The sequence below is a fragment of the Nyctereutes procyonoides genome, unplaced genomic scaffold (genome assembly GCF_905146905.1).
Source record: "Nyctereutes procyonoides isolate TBG_1078 unplaced genomic scaffold, NYPRO_anot_genome, whole genome shotgun sequence".
Lineage (NCBI taxonomy): Eukaryota > Metazoa > Chordata > Mammalia > Carnivora > Canidae > Nyctereutes > Nyctereutes procyonoides.
In genome coordinates, this window is record NW_026575120.1 from 31718962 (window position 1) to 31737228 (window position 18267).

An 18267-nucleotide genomic window follows, 5' to 3' on the forward strand; every position below is an offset into this window, starting at 1 on the left:
GTTGTTACCATCAAGAATCCAAAAGTATGGGGCAGCCTGGGTGGCTCAGTGGTTTAGCGCCAACTTCAGCCCAGGGCCTGATCCTGGAGACCCAGGATCGAGTCACACATCAGGCTCCTTGCATGGAGCCTGCTTCTCCCTCTGCCTATGTCTTTGCCTCTCTGTGTGGGTGTCTCTCATGAATAAATTAAAATACAAAAGTATGACCTCCCCATGAAGCTATGTCCATGATTTTGAGATCTGCTTTCTCTTGGTCCATTCTGCCAGCAGCTGGAGCACTTTTCTTCCTTGTTCGCAGTCTTTTACTCTACTCCCAGCAGTCTTTTCCTCAAAATATGTTTCTGTTTTTATTGCAGTGAATTTTTCCTGGATATTGCTGAGGTCTTTAAAGAATTACACTAGAAGACTTGCTGATTTTCCTGCAGCCCTTAGGGAGTACTCATGGGCTTTTTATGTTTACCCACATATTAGATGCTCCATTTGTCAGTTACAGTGATTATTTTCAGATTTGCTTTCTGAGGCTTCCACTCAGATGTAGGTGTTCTCTTTGATGACTCAAGAGTTTTGGGAGAATTTCTGGGGACATTCTTTAGCTATCAGAACTTCTCTGACTGGGGATCCCTGGGTGGCGCAGCGGTTTAGCGCCTGCCTTTGGCCCAGGGCACGATCCTGGAGACCCGGGATCGAATCCCACATCAAGCTCCCGGTGCATGGAGCCTGCTTCTCCCTCTGCCTGTGTCTGTCTCTCTCTCTCTCTCTCTCTCTCTCTCTCTATCATAAATAAATAAAAATTTAAAAAAAAGAAAAGAAAAGAAGAACTTCTCTGTCTCATATACAACTTCTGTATAGACTAAATCTGAGTTACACAGAATCCTACTTTTTTAGGGCATAAAGCCCCACCCACTGGTGTTCTAGGTTTCATGGAGTTTCCATTGTCACCAGTTTTACTGAAGGTGTCTGTTGTCTTTTTTCTTCTTCTCTCCTAGTTGCTCTCTCTCCAGTCTGAGGGCTTTGGGAAAGTTTTAAACACTATACTGCCATCACCATCTTCTTTTTCTAGGAGTCTCTCATAAAATCTTGAGCAAAATGTTGTCAACCAAGTAAGAACGAAAAATTAAAGCAGACAATTGTATTTGGGCAAATAGAATTGCAATTCGGAAAACATGGATTCAGGTAGAAACCTAAATTTTGTGACTAAGAAGACAAAGAGGGCAGGGTTATAAAAGTGATAGGTGATAAGAGTAGTTCTCGGTCATTATACAAAAGAGGAATTAAAACTAGGTTAATTGGGTCAGTTGAGGTGATGCGTGAATAGATTGAAATTTGTCAAATTGTGTTGGCTCTTTCCAATCGAAGCATGGGAACAATTCAGGTATCATGGTGAGGAAGGAGTTAAGTCCAGGCTGAGGGCTTGCAGTTGGCAAATAGTTCATGGTTCTTCTGATAAGGCCATGCATAAGCTCCTCCTCCCTTATGGTCACCTGACTCTATTTTAAAAGAGACTCTTGTAACCAAATTTGCTTCTTCCATTGTGATATCTCCTTTTACATTATCTCCCTTCGATCTAGATCTTTCTTGACAAGAAAGCATCAATGATCAATCTTTTGGTTTCGGTTCCATTACATTGCCAGAGTGATTAGTACTTGCTCTGGGTCTATCATGTCCCTCAGACTGGGGAGTCTTATATCCTCATCTATCTTTAAGCCTAAGACTACATTTGAGTGACAGGTAGACCTTTTAGGGAAAGAGGGTTTGAGCTACATCAATTGAAGTGCCATTTTCTATTGTCAAGTGTAGGGCAGATGAATACTCCCTCTTCTCAGCTAGAAGATAATCAGGGACTATCTAATTACCAAGCACAACTTTGGCCAGAGAGTCTAAGGGTCTTTGTTGGCTGCTATTGCTTTAGCGACAGATTCTGCAATAATTTCAAGAAATAAGGAGAAGATGACATTATAACCTCAATTACATTTATACCTAACCAAGGAAGTAGGGACTTGCCAAAGGAGCAAGTTCTGAATCATGAAAACCTCCTGCTAGATCTTTCTAACCTGACAGTATAAATTCAGGGAAGGAAGTTTACCAGTGAGATCTCTTATTTTGCTTTTGAAAGTTAGGGGCAAAATTAGATTTTTTTTCTCCTAGCCTGAAATAAAAGGTTGTTCTAAATTCCAGAGGTCACCACTGCTTAGGAATGACCTTGGAGATAAAGATGAGGGTGTTATCTTTGCAGGCCAATGCCAGAGTAAAGGAAAGCAAGAAGAAAGGCTTTCATGTTTAGTTAAAGTGTGAAGTCGTGATGTATCATCTTGAGCAGACGCAGTCTACCTCAATGTCCCCTACTTTTCTTCCTGTATACAGAAGATTGTAGCTGAGAGAACTCCAAAGGGTTTGCAAGGTTTTGTTATGATTTGTATGATTTGTCCAGTGAAGTGGGAGTGAGCCTCCATGACTGGAGATTATGGAAACTGTATCCCAGGTGAGAAACACATTCTCTAAACCATGGAAAGGACATCAGCAGGGGAAAGCTTCAACCCATCCAGAAAACATACAAACCATAACAAGAATGTCACGATAATGCACACTAAGAGGGGGTCTCTGGGTGGTTCAGTCAGTTAAGCATCTGCCTTTGGCTCAGGTCATGATCTCAGGGTCCTGGGCTCCCTGCTCAGCATTGAGTCTGCTTCTCCTTCTCCCTCTGCCCCTACGGCTCTGCTTAGGTGTTCTCTCTCTCTCTCTCTCTCTCTCTCAAATGAATAAATAAAATCTTTAAACACACACACACAGACTAAGAGATAGTTGAAGTCCAGCTGCAAGGGGTTCAAAGGGTTCAGAAGAAGGAGGTCTGAGGCTTGTGGGAACAAAAATAGCTTTTCCAGAATTATAGAATACAGGATTCCAAGATTATGACCTGACAGCTCAGACTGCTGGTAGACTGTTCCTGCAATATTATAAGTCTCCCCATCAATGTTTATTTATAGTCTGAGTCATCTTGCAGGTGAAGGAATGCAAAAACTGAAAAATGGGGTTTGTCAGTGAGCCACAAAGACCCAAGTGGCTATCTTGGGTTTCTCATCAGCCCAGCTGTTCTTCACTTTACAGCCACTGTTTATCCATCTTAACTTCTTATTCAGGAGCAGACTGTTGCCAAGTTACAAGGACATCAGGATGGCAAAAGTCTGGCAACAAGGGGCCATTTTTTACAGAAGCAGAATTTGAACTTCATCCACATGTGCCATGCATCTTTATATTGCAAAGACAATATAAAGAAGGCAAAATTTTACTTATTTGACGATGCCTCCCGTGTAATTTATATATCAAATAAGCCTGATTAATTTAACCAATCCTTTAAAATATCCCAGGTAAAAAAGACTTCATTTTGAAATCAATTTGGGGAAGTTTGTCATAAATATAGAAGGTCTGGATATTTGGTTAAAATAAGATCACAAGGAAAAGCAAGCAGCATCAAGGCGGCCTATGAGCAGGTTCAGAAGGGGCTTCTGAAACTAAAAGGCGTCGCAGAGCTCGGTGTGATCAAGCGGAGGAGAAGAAGAAGGACAAGGACAAGGCTAAACTCCTGGAAGCGATGGGAACAAGCAAAAAGAACAAGGAGGAGAAGCAGCACGGCCTGGACAAGCGAACCCTGGCCCAGGCGGCCTTTGAGAAGATGCAGGAGAAACAGCAAATCGAAAGGATCCTAAAGAAAGCATCCAAAACCCACAAGCAGAGAGTAGAGGACTTCAACAGACACTTGGACACCCTTACGGAGCACTATGACATTCCTAAAGACAGCTGGACGAAGTAGCCTCCCCATCCAGGGTAAGCAGTGGCATCGAGGGGAATTGGAAGGCAAAGTTAAGGTTCTGTTTGGTGCCTTTGGTATTTTCTAGAAACATTCTTTTACACATACCCTTGTGTTTTCTGCTGAGACCAATGCTTTCCAAAGCAGTGTGCCCTCTTGCTGGATTTGATTAAATAAAGTAAGACTGTTTTACTACACCCCCCCAAAAAAAATAAGATCACAAAAAATTAAAAGAATACTTAATTATCTATTAACCTAAGTGACAAGGTTTTAAGGACAATTATAGAAGATCACACCTGCAAAAACCTTAGCTTTTTCTTAAAGTAGGCTTCATATCCAGCGTGGAACCCAATGTGGGACTCTAACCCAACCCTGAGATTAAGACCTGAGCTAAGATCAAGAGTCAGATGCCCAGCTAAGCTACCCAGGCACCCCAATCCTTAGCTCTTTTTGAATAAAGATTTAGTTTTTCTCAGTAGTCAAAATGTAATAAAGACAAAAATGCAGAATCTTTCTCAGACAGATTGCACTGACAGTAAAGAAACTCTGTTTATAATTTCTTGTTAAGAACAGATCTATTATCTAAGAGTAGATCTATTATCTAAGAAAATTTGTTTTAATAGAGGAAAAAAAACCAAACTAGTTGGATCAGTATGGTTTTTATATTAAAACTCATTTTTCAATCCATTTATTTTAATCTTAGCCAGTTTGATAACATATAAAATTTCTTTCCTTTTCCACAACTCCTCCTACAACTTTTTTCTTAAGATCTTATTTATTCATTTGAGAGAGAGAAAGGGCACAAGTCTGGTGGAGAAGCAGAGGGAGAAAAAGAGGGAGAGAAAGGAGGAGACTCCATGCTGAGCCAGAAGCCCCATGCAGGGCTCAATCTCAGGACCCAAAGATCATGACCTGAGCTGAAGGCAGAGTCTTAACCATCTGAGACACCCTGGTACCACCAACTTTCTCTTTTTTACATTACAATTTTATCCTATGTTTTTCCTCTTTAAACAACCAGCCTCACTTTAGGACAATATTTTCAACAAAAAAAAATGTTATCTCCATTTCTCATAACTTCCCTTCCTAAAAACACATCCTACTTTCCTGGCATACAGAGATGTTTCCCTTATTATTTCTAGTAGCTTTGATTACATATATTAATTAGAATCTTTAATCCTTAGAAACCTTAGTCTCTAGTGAAAACTAAGAAGCAATTGTGACCTGTCTATAACTGTCTTTATATCATTATTCTTTAGCATTGCAAATTTATGAATAAATTTTATAATTTCTAGAAGCATTGCCTTTTTAAATTTTCCAACGTAGACTAACACATCCAAATATCTTTTAGTGTCTCTGTAATAATAAGCCAAAAGTAGATAAATGTATGTTTAGTACTTAATGTTGTAGTATTTTTGTCCTGTTTAGAAAATGACCTAAGTCTTTACTGAAATGTCATTATTTAACTTAGCAAAACTCTTAAGGTTTTAAGTTACCAAAAAGATTTCGGAAGACTTTTAAAAGTTCACCTAAATTTTTAAAATTTCACTTACATCTATTTAATTTACTTGTTCTTAGTAATTATGTTTAGATTAGTCATAAGAATTTTACAGGACAGTCATTATATGTCAGTTAAGGAGAGACAAACATTCTGGTGCATTTTTCTCAGACATAGTCACTGCTAAAATCTGACTGGTGGATTAACACCCCACCTGACCCGCTGAAAAAAATTAATAGTTTTTTTTAAAAGTATCTTCAAGATAGATTTCCTTGTACAGATTTCTTCCAGTACTAAAATTTCTCTCATGTTATGAATCCCAATCTTCAACCTTATAAAAATTAGATTTTGCTAAGTGGGAAATTTCAGAAAGGGAGACAGAACATGAAAGACTCCTAACTCTGGGGAACGAACTAGGGGTGGTGGAAGGGGAGGTGGGTGGGGGGGTGGGTGTGACTGGGTGGCGGGCACTGAGGTGGGCACTTGACAGGATGAGCACTGGGTGTTATTCTGTATGTTGACAAATTGAACACCAATAAAAAATAAATTTATTTTAAAAAATTAGATTTTGCCTCCACATCAACAAAATGCTTCTTGTGAGATGGTTAAGTCCTGCCAACTAAAGTCAGTTTATTGAAGAGCAGGAACCACCTGCCATTGCAATGGTCAGTTTGCTGTCTTCAGAGTTACTGTCTCCTGATTTGCAGCAGGAATTGTTTTACTTCACTTAGAAAATATGTCTGCCTGTAGGATCCAATGATTAGTACACTCCTGTTAGGACTCTCCATAGAGTCTGTGCCCCCCTAAAGTACCATTTCTTGTGTGGATATTACCTCTAGAGGCCCATTTTACCAGCTTACATATATCAGCCAGAGTATTCATGGACAATCACATAGCCTTTGCGTTCTTCTTAACTAAGAGAACACACCTTGGTGCAAATACATAAATACTAGAATAGACCCAGCTGGTTGTTTAAGCACATGTTTGACACCTGGGGTTAGTTATCCAGTCCTCTTAATGAACAGATTTTTACAAAACTAACAATATTTTTTTCTGGTAATTGCCTATATTTTGGTGGCTCAGTGCATTCTGCTACTGTACAGCCACTTTCACATCAGATGATTGAACAATTCATTCTACAAGAGAAGGATCAGAAAGGACCAACTTTTATCTGACTTAGATGCAATATCCCCCAAATAATCTAACCAGAATAATCCAGACAATGGGAAAAATCTTGTCAAAGACTAGTATCCCATGGCCTGATTTGTCTGTCCTTGGCCAAATATGGGGATTAGAAAGGAAAAAAGCAACCTTTGGACCCATTACCTAGTAGCTGGCCTAGTTTCTGCTAGTAAACTATAGTGTTCCCCTGTTAACCATAAATAATTTCACAGAATATCAGAATCCAGAGGACTCTTTGTGACCATGATGTGAACTACTCCATAATTATGTCTGAGTGGAGACACTATGCCACCTCAAAAATGACTAACTATTCCATCTTCAGCTAACAGGAGGACTGCTACTTTTTCTCTAATGGCAACTGTAATCACACTCTGTTCCTTCTATCTCCTAGGTAAAAGTTATTGTAATACCCCAATCATAGTATTGTTCCTACTTTATGAAGTGTACACACACACACACCTGCATCCTCAAACCTTCCCCCCAAATCACCTAATGTAAGCATAATTTCTACCATATGCCGTCTCTCTCTTTCCCTTAACAAGGCATCCAATGCTTCTCCACAGACTGCAAGTCTTCTTGCTGCAGGGAGCTTATAAAACTAACTCCATTTGTTAATAGTATGTTCCTACTGGTCCTTGACTGGTTAGCACCACCAAGTGATTGATGAAATGGGGCCAAGTAAAGTACCTGACGTAGGATATACCTGATACATTTTTACTGGTTGTTATAATTATCATTAACAGCTATCCAGGAAACAGATGAAATCAACCTTTATCTCTGATACAGTCAAAAGTAAGGATTTTTCTATTATCAGATCTACAGAGATAATAGTATCTAGTTGGCATTGTGAGCGCATTATATATGGAGGTCTCGATTTATTCTCATGTAATTATGACTTGTTTGAGTTAGTCACTTGCATAAATTCCTTAAAAATAGTTTTTGTGGCTCATTGATGTCAACTCTGCTAGAGTTCCATTAAGGGTACTAGAGGGGAGTAGTTAAAATGACTCTGTGGTCAGACAGACTAATGATCCTGCCAGTGATCGTGCAATTTTTGGTAAGTAACTTCTCTTGACCTCAACGCCCTCTCTATAATAGTATATTACTCACTGTGTTCATTTTCATAGGCTGTAATAACAAATTACCACAAACTGAGTTGCTTAAAACAAAAGAAAGTTATTCTCTCACAGCTCTGGAAGCTCTACGTCCATAATCAAGGTATCAGTAGGGCCATACTCCTTCTGAAGGCTCTGGCAAAGAATGTTTCTTTGCCTCTTCCTATCTTATGTGAGAGCTATACTTGGCATTCTTCAGTTTGTAGATACATCGTTCCAATCTCTACCTCTGTCATCACAAAAGACTCTTCCTTATGTATCCATATCTCTGTTTTCTCAAGTCATCAGTCACTGGATTAGAGTCCACCCTAATCCATGCTGGCCTCATTTTAACTAATTACATCTTCAATGACCCCATTTCCAAATAAGGTCACATGCTGAGATTTGGGGTGAGCATGAGCTTTGGGAGGATGCTACACAGCTCCAATACCACATAAATTTGTTGTGAAAATTAAATGAGAAATTACATGTAAGAGACATAGTAGATACTCAAAAATAATCTCCATTATCATTAAAATCATTTGTGAATTTAGAGCAGAAAAGAGAGTAATAATCTACAAGCAATTCTTTTATTGAATAAAAATAGGTTGTCAATTTATTTTGACAATATCAATATACAAAGAGTAATTTCAGCCATTTCTCACACTCAAAAAACAATCCAATATTTAAATTCACCTCAATTTAATCAAGATGTGTAATAAATTAAAAATTATTTTAAGGGGACACATGGGTGGCTCAATGGTTGAGCATCTGCCTTCAGCTCAGGGTGTGATCCTGGGATTCCAGGATCAAGCCTCACATGGAGCTCCCCGCGGGGAGCCTGCTTCTGCCTCTGCCTATGTCTCTGCCTCTCTCTCTGTGTCATGAATAAATAAATAAAATCTTTAAAAGAATTATTTTAAGAAATATGTGAGTGTTCTAGTTCCAGGTAAGATGGCTCTCCCACTGAATACAGTGACAAAATGTGAAATATATATGTGAAAGTTATTTCAGGAATCTGAAAAATAAATAATAGCAGGTAGATGTGGAAAGAGACAGCAGAACTCATGTACCACTGGAGTCTCTCAGTATCCCTCCCACCAATCAGAAAGTGAGCAAGAGAGTGGCAGACAGAACTGTGGTACATCCAGACAATAGAATATAATTCACCACTAAAAGCAAACAAGCTACCAAGCCATGAAAAGACATAGAGCAAGCCTATGTGCATATTACTAAGTGAAAGAAGCCAATTTGGAGATCTGTATGGTATTCTGAAAAAAACACTTTGGAGACAGTAATAAGATCCGTGGCTGCCAGGGATTAGGAAGGAGAGAGGGATGAATAAAGCAGAACACAGAGGATTTTTAGGGCAATCAAACTATTCTGTATGATACTAGTACAGTAGATACCTGACATTATACATCTTTCAAAATTCATAGATGTACAATGTTAACAGTGAATCCTAAAGTAAACTATGGACTTTGGTGGATAGTAATATGTCAAACAACTACCTCAGTTGTAACAAATGTACCACTCTGGTGGGGGATGTTGGTAGTGGGAGAAATCAGAGCATGTGTGAGGGCAGCAGATGGGAACCCTCTGTACTTACTATTCAAATTTTCTGTGAATCTAAAACTTCCCTAAAAAATAAAGTCTAAGAAAAAAGAACTCATTGGATGGTCTTAGTAGCAGAATGGAGGAAAGAAGACAGAGGAAAGAGTTAGTGAATCTGAATAGATGTCAGTAGTAAGTAATCCAATCTCAAAACAGAAATTAAACATATTTTTTAAAAATGAGAAGGGGCACCTGGGAGGCACAGTGGGCTAAGTGTCCGATTCTTGGTTTCAACTCAGGTGGTGATCTCAGGGTCATAAGATGGAGCCCCCTGTTGAACTCCATGCTGGGAGTGGAGTCTGCTTAAGATTTTCTCTCTCCCTGCCCCTCCCCCACTTCTTATTTAAATAAATCTTTTTAAAAAAGGAAAAGAGGAAAGTAGCAGAGTAGGAGCTCTAGGGCTCTGTCCTTTTATTTAAAAAAAAAATTAGTTGGTAAAGCTGTCAGCCTCATTTTTTGCAGAACTTTGGAGTATAGTCAAGAGTCTAAAACAACCAGGAATAAGCATAGTGAAGAAAGAAGCTGCTGCTTTGCATTAAGAGAGAGGGCTTTGGTGGTTCCAATGACCTGCTGACCATCCCCCATAACCCTGATCTGTGGCAGCCATGAGGACTAAGCCCATACTCCTGGTACAGGATGCTAGGGCCATAGGAACCAATGGAGATGTTACTCTCAAAGAATCATCATTGTAGGTCCCAGCCTGTCTGGTGGCACCGTGAAGGAACACGAAAGGGCTTGCTTTTATTTTGCCTAACTCAAGCATTCCTATGGGACAAAGGCAGCTGCCTAGGAGGCTTTTGCTGTGTGTACTTAAAGATAGAAATTGTAGGGGTACCTGGCTGGCTCAGTCAGTGGAGCATGCGGATCTTGATCTTGGTCATGAGTTTGAGCCCCGTGTTGGGCGTAGAGAGTATTTAAATAAATAAACTTGAAGAAAAAAGATAGAAATTTTACCTCTGGCAGCCTGAATTTAGTTGGAACAACCAAAAGACTGAAAAGCCTGAGAAAGAAAAAATTGGGAAAGGGGATACGTGATGGTGGGGGTGGGGACACTTTAATCATGAAAGCCACACATATTCTCAGGGCTGGTGAAAAAGGTCAGAAAGGCCTGAGAACACCCTCAGCTTTCATCTCTTACTGGCCTTCAGGCTCTATGCAAGCTGGAAGCAAAGACTAAGGCAACATGGTAAGCAGTGTGGGAAAGCAAAGTGGTGCCCCCAAAGGAGCCAATCTGCAACACTAAGAGAATTTGTAGGGTTTTTTGAGGCAAGCATTAAAGGAAACTGTCAAAACACCAAGTGACCATGATCACTAAGATAGCCAAACACAGCTTTCACATGACAAACAGTATAGACTTGCCAAAAAGAGTTTAGAGAAGTCAATAAAAAAAGCAAACAATAACAACTCAAAAACAAGCAGCAGAAACAAACCCCAAGGAAGAGGAAATATCTGATTTCTAGAACAGTCACACTATAATATTCAAAATCTCCAGTTTTCAATCAAAAAATTACAGAATGGGATCCCTGGGTGGCGCAGCGGTTGGGCGCCTGCCTTTGGCCCAGGGCGCAATCCTGGAGACCCAGGATCGAATCCCACATCAGGCTCCCGGTGCATGGAGCCTGCTTCTCCCTCTGCCTGTGTCTCTGCCTCTCTCTCTCTCTCTCTCTGTATGACTATCATAAATAAATAAAAAAAAATTAAAAAATTACAGAATGTGCAAAGAAACAAGAAAATATGGCTCATTCACAGGGAGAAAAAAAGGAAATTATGAATGTCCGTGAGGACACCAGGGCATTGGACTTACTAGACAAAGACATGAGATCAACTCTCTTAAATATGCTCAAAGAGCTAAATAAAATCACAGGGAAAGAACTAAAGGAACCAGGAAAACACCATCTCACCAGATACAGAACATTACTAAAGAGATAGAAATTATAAAAATGAATCACACAGAAATTCTGGAGATTAAAAATATAATCATTGAAATGAAAAAATAACTGGAGGGTTTCAACTGTAGATTTGAGCCTGCAGAAGAATCCAGGAACTTGAAGATAGATCCATTGAGATCATCCAGTTCAAGAAAAGAATGAAAAATAAATAAATAAAATAAATAAATAAACAAACAAACCAACCAAACTCAAGACACCTATGAGAGACACCATTGATACACCAACATATATAAAACAAGAGTCCCAGAAGGAGAGGAGAGGAAGAAACCAAAAGAATGTTTGAAGAAATAATACCCCAAACTTCCCAAATTGGATGAAAATCATGAATCTCAATATCCAAGTTCATTTAGCTACACACCAAAAAAGTCAAAAGTAATAAAAATAGAGAAACATATACTAGCCAGCATCTTAGCACACAAAGGTGTACAATAAGTATTTGTTGGATCAATTTGCAGTGTTGAAGACCACTATGGCCCATGTTCCATGCTCCCCAGCCTACTTGAAATCGTTATATCCCCCGGCTGCTTATGTATCTGTAAGCAAGAATGATGGTTCCAGAGAGCAAGTGAATTATAGGCAAACTTCAGCACATTCTCACCATCCTGAACACGGTTATCTTTGAGGTCACAGAGTCCAAAGCTCACATTTTACACACAGCACAATCCTTTGGAGAAAGAGCATAATACACATTGGTTAGTTGTTTCTCTACTTGTTACTTCTTTCCTTTTCCTTAACAATCTCCAAATTCTGCCCAGATAAGATTAACCCTAACTCTAAACTTAGAAATGGCTTTTAATTATCTGCAGGTGATTAATCTATTATTTCCTTTGACCATCATGATTGGCAGTGCAGACTGAAAAAACTATGCCTAGGTTGCTGTGTGACCAATGAGGTAAATAAAAATCTCTTTTTTCTGGAGTCTGTATCTGGAATCACATCACTCCATGGGCCAGTCATCATCTTTTAACAATAAGGGGGAAGTCGGCTGGGGGGGAAGGAAACAGAGACATGGACTGGAGGATGAGAAACTGGTTCCTGGCCATATTACTTATTTCTCTGGCCCAGTGTTTCCCAAACTTAACACCGGGGCAGGGGGGTGGGGGTGGATAATGGCAAAAAAGGCAAATCCTGGGAAACTGTTGTAGTCTCACCTGAAGCTAGCCCTAAGATTGAAGCTTTCAAAAATATGAACCAATAAATGTCCTTTATAATTTAAGAGAAATTGAGACCGGCCTGTTATTTGGCAATGAAAGCATCCTCACTGGTAGAAACCAACTAGACTTTTTTTTTTTTTTTTTTTTTACTTCTTTTTTTGTTTTGTTTTCCCTCTTTGTAGAGAAGTAAGAATCAACTCTCAATGGGTTATGTTATTTACATGCCTCTGATAAAGTTCAAAGGACAAGCTCAGGATTTTCAAAACAACCTAAAAAAAAAAAACAGATTGAGAAATACATCTGCTAATCTCTCTTCCCTCCCACTTCTCCTCCCTCTGGCTCTCCTTTCTTTAATTAACTAGGCCCTAGAACATCTTTTCTAAAAGACTTCTCTAGAGGCATCCAGAATCACTCCTAAAAACTTGAAACCCAAACTCCCTCCAGGATGTACCTCAGTGCTGCAAATCACCGCATACCCCTAAGTGATGGAAACAGCATTCCTATCATCGGTCTTGGGACCTACTCAGAACCTAAACTGGTAAATTTCTCTCTCTCTTTTTTTTAACTTTCCTAGAGCATAATGTTTAATTAATTGTGTTGATCTCATTGATTTACTTTTCATAATAATGAAAGTAATCTTCAAGGAGTACTATTTGGCATCCCTGAGTATTGAACCAGAGGTTAAAACTATACCACTTTATAATTTAAAATTATCTTGAATTAAAAAATGAGACCTTTCTTCTTCCTTTGCTGAAATTTAGCTGAATGCTGATTATTAGAATCAACTGAGGCACATGAAATTTCTGAATTTATTACTTGTGGGGTTTTAGAAATTTATATTTGAGACTTTCTACTTTAGTCTAAGAAATACTTGGTAAAAACCTACCAGGTGTGAAGACCTAGTCTTTAGGAGCTTCAAATGTGAGGAGAACAGTGTCTGTGCTGCCTAGGGATTAAAAATCAAATAGAGGAAGCAGACTCTTTAATAGCTAATTGTAGAACAATGAAAATAACAGTAAATGCTATCCTAGAACTGTAAACTATCTCTCTGAAAATACAGAAAAGAAAATCGTTAATTTGACCTTCAGGATTGAGTGGGCTTCCATTGAAACATAGTTTCTACTTATAAGAAAAACATCTTTCTGCTTTCCTCATTGCAAGTCAAACATAATGATTACCGGAATAAACAGTGCTATGATGTAGAAACGCTACCAGATTTGTGTGCTCATATAGGAATGACCTCTGTCAAGCTAACTATAAATTAGAAGCCAAAGAGGGAGAACTGAGGCAGGATGTTGTGGGCAGAAAGGGAAGTGTAGAGGCACAAGGGTATATGATTTGTCCAGCAAAGGCCAAGCCTGCAGTGGCTGGCACAAGGAATTAGTGGTGGAGGCAGGGGCCGCTGGCTCTGGAAATGCAGGTTGAGACTAGATCATAAAGGACCTTGAATACCATGCTGAAGAGTTGGAATTTTATTCTGTATAAAGGGGGAATTATGTGAAATTTCAAAACAAAGGGAAAGCATCACAAGATCAGTGCTTTTGAAAGATAACTGTGGGGCAGCATAGAGCATGGAAGGCAGAGAAAGAAAACTAAACTACGTATACCAAGATCCCAATCTCACATTCCACCGTAATTGCCCAATTCCCTTGTTCTTTTTTTTTTTTTTTTCAATTCCCTGTTCTTGATAATGCAAAGGAAAATCACTTTTGGAACAATTACAACTGTCTGAGTTATGGGCCCCTTCCTCTTCTTATTTTGCCCATTGTCTGTGTATGACCTCAGTTACAATCTTGGCTCCAACCACATACATGCAGAGACACCTATTTCCAGGAAATCTCTATTTCCTTTTTTGTTGTTGTTGTTTCTTTGGTGGGGGGTGAGGGGTTGTTACATATTCCCATACAACTGTGGACTGGCTACATCAGAACCACCTAGGGACTTTTCAAAAAATACAGATCCCTGGGCCTCACCTCTAGTCTACCAAATCTGGATCTTTTTTTTTTTTTTAAGATTGTATTTATTTATTCCTGAGAGACACAGAGAGAGGCATAGACACACAGGCAGAGGGAGAAACAGGCTCCATGCAAGGAGCCCAAAGTGGGGCTCAAACCTGGGAATCCAGGATCATGCCCTGAGCCAAAGGCGCAGGCGCTCAACCAGTGAGCCACTCAGGCGTCCCCAGATCTGGATCTTTAGAGGTAAAGGCTGAATATCTGCATTTAACAAGCTCTTTGGATAATTCTCTTGGACAGTCAAGTATGTATTCTTTCTTTTACAGATACCTCTAACTCAACATGACAAAACTACGTTATCCATCTCCCCTTCCACCCCCACCAAAATACTTCTCCTAGCAAATAACACTACCACCCTGAGCCAGAAGTCCGAATATATTCCTTCATTTTGCCCTCTTCCTCATGCCCCCCACCTTGTCCACATTACATCCAAATCATTCCTGTTCAGTTTATCTCAGAAATATGTTCTCAATTCACCCTCCTCTTCATCTCCTTTGTCACTGCCTTAGTTTAGTTCCTAATTTATCATTAGGCTGTTCTTCCAATTTTGTCCCTTCCAATCAATGATATAAACTGGGGCTGTTAGGATCTTCCTTGGACCCCCCCCCAAATCTGTTCATGTCACTCCTCTGCTTATTTATTTCAATGGCTCTCTATCAATTATAGGATAGAGTCCACATTCCTTATTTTGCACACTGAGCTCTCATGGTTCAGTCAAGACCTGACTGTCCAGCAGAATCTACCACCATTCTTCTATCTCCCCTCTGTGTGTCAAACATAATCGCCTAGAACAAAGTTCCTAGAACAACTCCCCCATCTCCATGCCTATGAACATGCTGCCTTCTATCTAGAACACCCTTTCTTGATTTGTTCAGTTCGCCAACTTCTACTAAGCCTTCGCAACTCAGCTCAAGGACACTGCTCCTTAGAATCCCATCTCTCCAGCCACATCTTGCCTGTCTTGTGTGTTCACATAGCCCCTTTGACTTGACTCTACTGTAGCTCTTATCATATTATATTGTAATCATTGTTTCTCTGCAGTCTTCCACAAGACTGTGAAATTCATTATGAAAGAGAGAATGTCTTGTTCAGCTCTATATTTCCAGAATAGCATCTAGTGTGTAATGGGTATTCAGCTGATGCTTTCAAATTAATGAGTTTGTAAAAGGGACTATCTATGTTTGTGAGCATCAGAGATGTAAATGGATATGACAACAACAGCTAAAATTTGGGGGCACCTAATGTGTAATGTATTTTCTAATTTAATCCTCAAAACATTATGAAAGGTACTACCATTTAACCCCATTTATAATAGATGATAAAACTGAAGTATAGAGAGATAGAAAATTGCCCCAAACTTACAATGCTAGAGAATACAGCCTATGTGTCTAGTAATATTAAATGCTATAGTTTAGAGAGATTCAAAATCAGTCATGTTATTCCCCAAAAAACAGCTATAATTCACTTCAGGAGATAAGACATAACTCTAATTAGACAATATAAGTGAGAAGAATACTATGAGAAATGAAGATCATGTATATGCCAACTACATTTGTGATCAGAAATATTACCAGTTGCAAAGTAACAAATGGACTTAATGGTATGTCTCACAAAATTAGAAACTCTAAAGTAAAGAAAAATATACAACATTTAACTGCTGCAGGGGAAGATGAGAAGTGAGAAGAACAGAGTATCTCAGATAAAGTAGATTCCTGGCTTTCTCTTCCAAGCTATGCAACTGATAACCCTTTATCATCTTCCCAGGACTGATGAAACAGAGGCTAGAACTACCTGTGCCCAAGTCAGCCACCATGAAATAAAGGTACTCAACTGAATTTAACTTCAGAATCAGTCTTAGTCCTGAAGGCAAAATTTAGTCCTAATGCCAAAATTCATTCTTCTCTACGTGGCATGCCTTAGATTCTTTTCAAGCCCTCATTCCACAACAACTAGTAGAAGGCAAATGCCAGGCTGAGGTAACCCTTTAACTGAAATTCATCTTTTATGTATGTGGTCACATCAATCAGTATCTGTCCTGGGATCCTGTTCACTTTTGACACCAAAGTTAGCAGAAGAGTAGCAGGGAAAGATCTAGCCATATCTTCAAGAGGATAAGGGTGGAAGCAGTTATGAAAGGCCAAAGTGAGGAAGGCTAACAATGCCTCTTCTTACCTTTGCCCCATTAGATTCCACCAAAACAGGTGGAGATAGGAGTTGGGAACACAACTTGGAAGAACAGTAGTATGTAGCTGTGTGAGGGTCCCCAGCCCAGCTTCTCCTGGCTTTCAAAGTTTTTTTTTCTTAATGAGCCCAAATTTCTTTTTTTTTTCCTATTTTACTAGTAGTTTCTTTATATTTTTTTGTTAAAAAATGAGCCCAGATTTCTTTTTTTTTCTATTTTACTAGTAATTTCTTAATGAACCCAAATTTCTTTTTTTTCTATTTTACTAGTAGTTTCTTTTTATTTTTTTATAAATTTATTTTTTATTGGTGTTCAATTGGCCAACATACAGAATAACACCCAGTGCTCATCCCATCAAGTGTCCCCCTCAGTGCCCATCACCCAGTCACCCCCACCCCCCACCCACCTCTCCTTCCACTCCCCCCCCCCCAGTTCGTTTCCCAGAGTTAGGAGTCTCTCATGTTCTGTCTCCCTTCCTGATATTTCCCACTCATTTTTTCTCCTTTTCCCTTTATTCCCTTTCACTATTTTTTATATTCCCCAAATGAATGAGACCATACAATGTTTGTCCTTCTCCAATTGACTTATTTCACTCCGCATAATACCCTCCAGTTCCATCCACGTCAAAGCAAATGGTGGGTATTTGTCGTTTCTAATGGCTGAGGAATATTCTATTGTACATAGACCACATCTTCTTTATCCATTCATCTTTGGATGGACACCGAGTGAGCCCAAGACACCGAGTGAGCCCAAATTTCTTGTAAAAGTGTTTCATGCCTATGGACTCAGGGAATTTGAGATGGAACCAATACTTAGTATCACTAAGCACTCTGTGCATTATCCCACCTCATGATGACTAATGAAAAGTAACACCTACAAATTATCCATGTGACTTTCTCCTTTTGAAAGCTTCTCAGAATGTTTTCATACAGGGATGCAATAATCTATAATAACCTCCCTACAGCTCCATCTGGGAAGGTCCCAACAGGTGAGGGTTTGGGTCTTACTCCTTTTTTCAGTTTTGATAGAAATTAATCCTGTTTTTATGAACATCAGCCCATGGGGTTAATAATCCTTATTTATCAAAAACTTCAAGAAAAACTCAAGAATGTTACCAGATGTGCAAATGACACAAATCCAGGACCAATGGTAAATATTTTGGAAAATGGACAATAATTTAGTTTGACAGATATTTATTGTGTACCTACCAAATGCAGGGCATTTTTCTAGGTAGCATAGGGATTGAAACAATGGTTTAGAAACAAGGGATTTAAGTGGAGTGACTGAGGATGAAAAAACACACACACACACATATAACTAAAATGTAAGGAAAAGCTGAAGTGCTTTAAGAGAGAGAACACTGGTTCAATGTTAAAGTAGCAATGAGCAAATCCAGTTATGAGGTAGATCAAGAAACATCAAGTTATGGGGAAGGAGTGGTGGTCTGGGAAGTAGATTGGGAGTCATAAATGATCCTGTATTCTTTCCTGGGTGGCCCTTGTTGAGATTCTGGTAGCTGAAAGCAGGTTTCACAGTCTGGAGAGTGAGCCAAGGGCTTTGTATCTGGGGCAAGGGAAAGGTGAAGTCCAAACCCTTGATGAGTAGTAAGGGAGAGTCTGAAAAATCAAGTCTGTTCTGCCCCTGAGCTGGAAGGGGATGGGGGGGATAGGCTTAGGACTCCTCAGGATTTTGCCATCCTTTAAATATTCCTCGCTTTCTCTTCAATGCCCATCGAATCCCCTCCTCTCAACCCAGGGAACCTTATTTCACATTATACCAG

General features: G+C 39.4%; 1 protein-coding gene and 1 pseudogene across 2 annotated transcripts in view; both read left to right on the forward strand.

The window, feature by feature from the left end:
• The first annotated feature begins 2448 nt into the window (after nt 1–2448).
• LOC129515734 (protein FAM32A-like) lies at nt 2449–3805 on the forward strand (annotated as a pseudogene).
• Nucleotides 3806–12657: 8852 nt separating this feature from the next.
• The window catches only part of AKR1D1 (aldo-keto reductase family 1 member D1), a 48739-nt gene continuing 43129 nt past the window's right edge, over nt 12658–18267 (forward strand). Inside the window, exons 1-2 of one of the 2 annotated variants that reach the window (XM_055334746.1) lie at nt 12658–12828; nt 16070–16127. In XM_055334746.1, coding sequence (XP_055190721.1) covers nt 12776–12828; nt 16070–16127 — 111 coding nt within the window. In that variant the 5' untranslated portion in view covers nt 12658–12775. The remainder of the gene's footprint in view (nt 12829–16069; nt 16128–18267) is intronic. The other variant, XM_055334747.1, reaches the window with a different exon arrangement.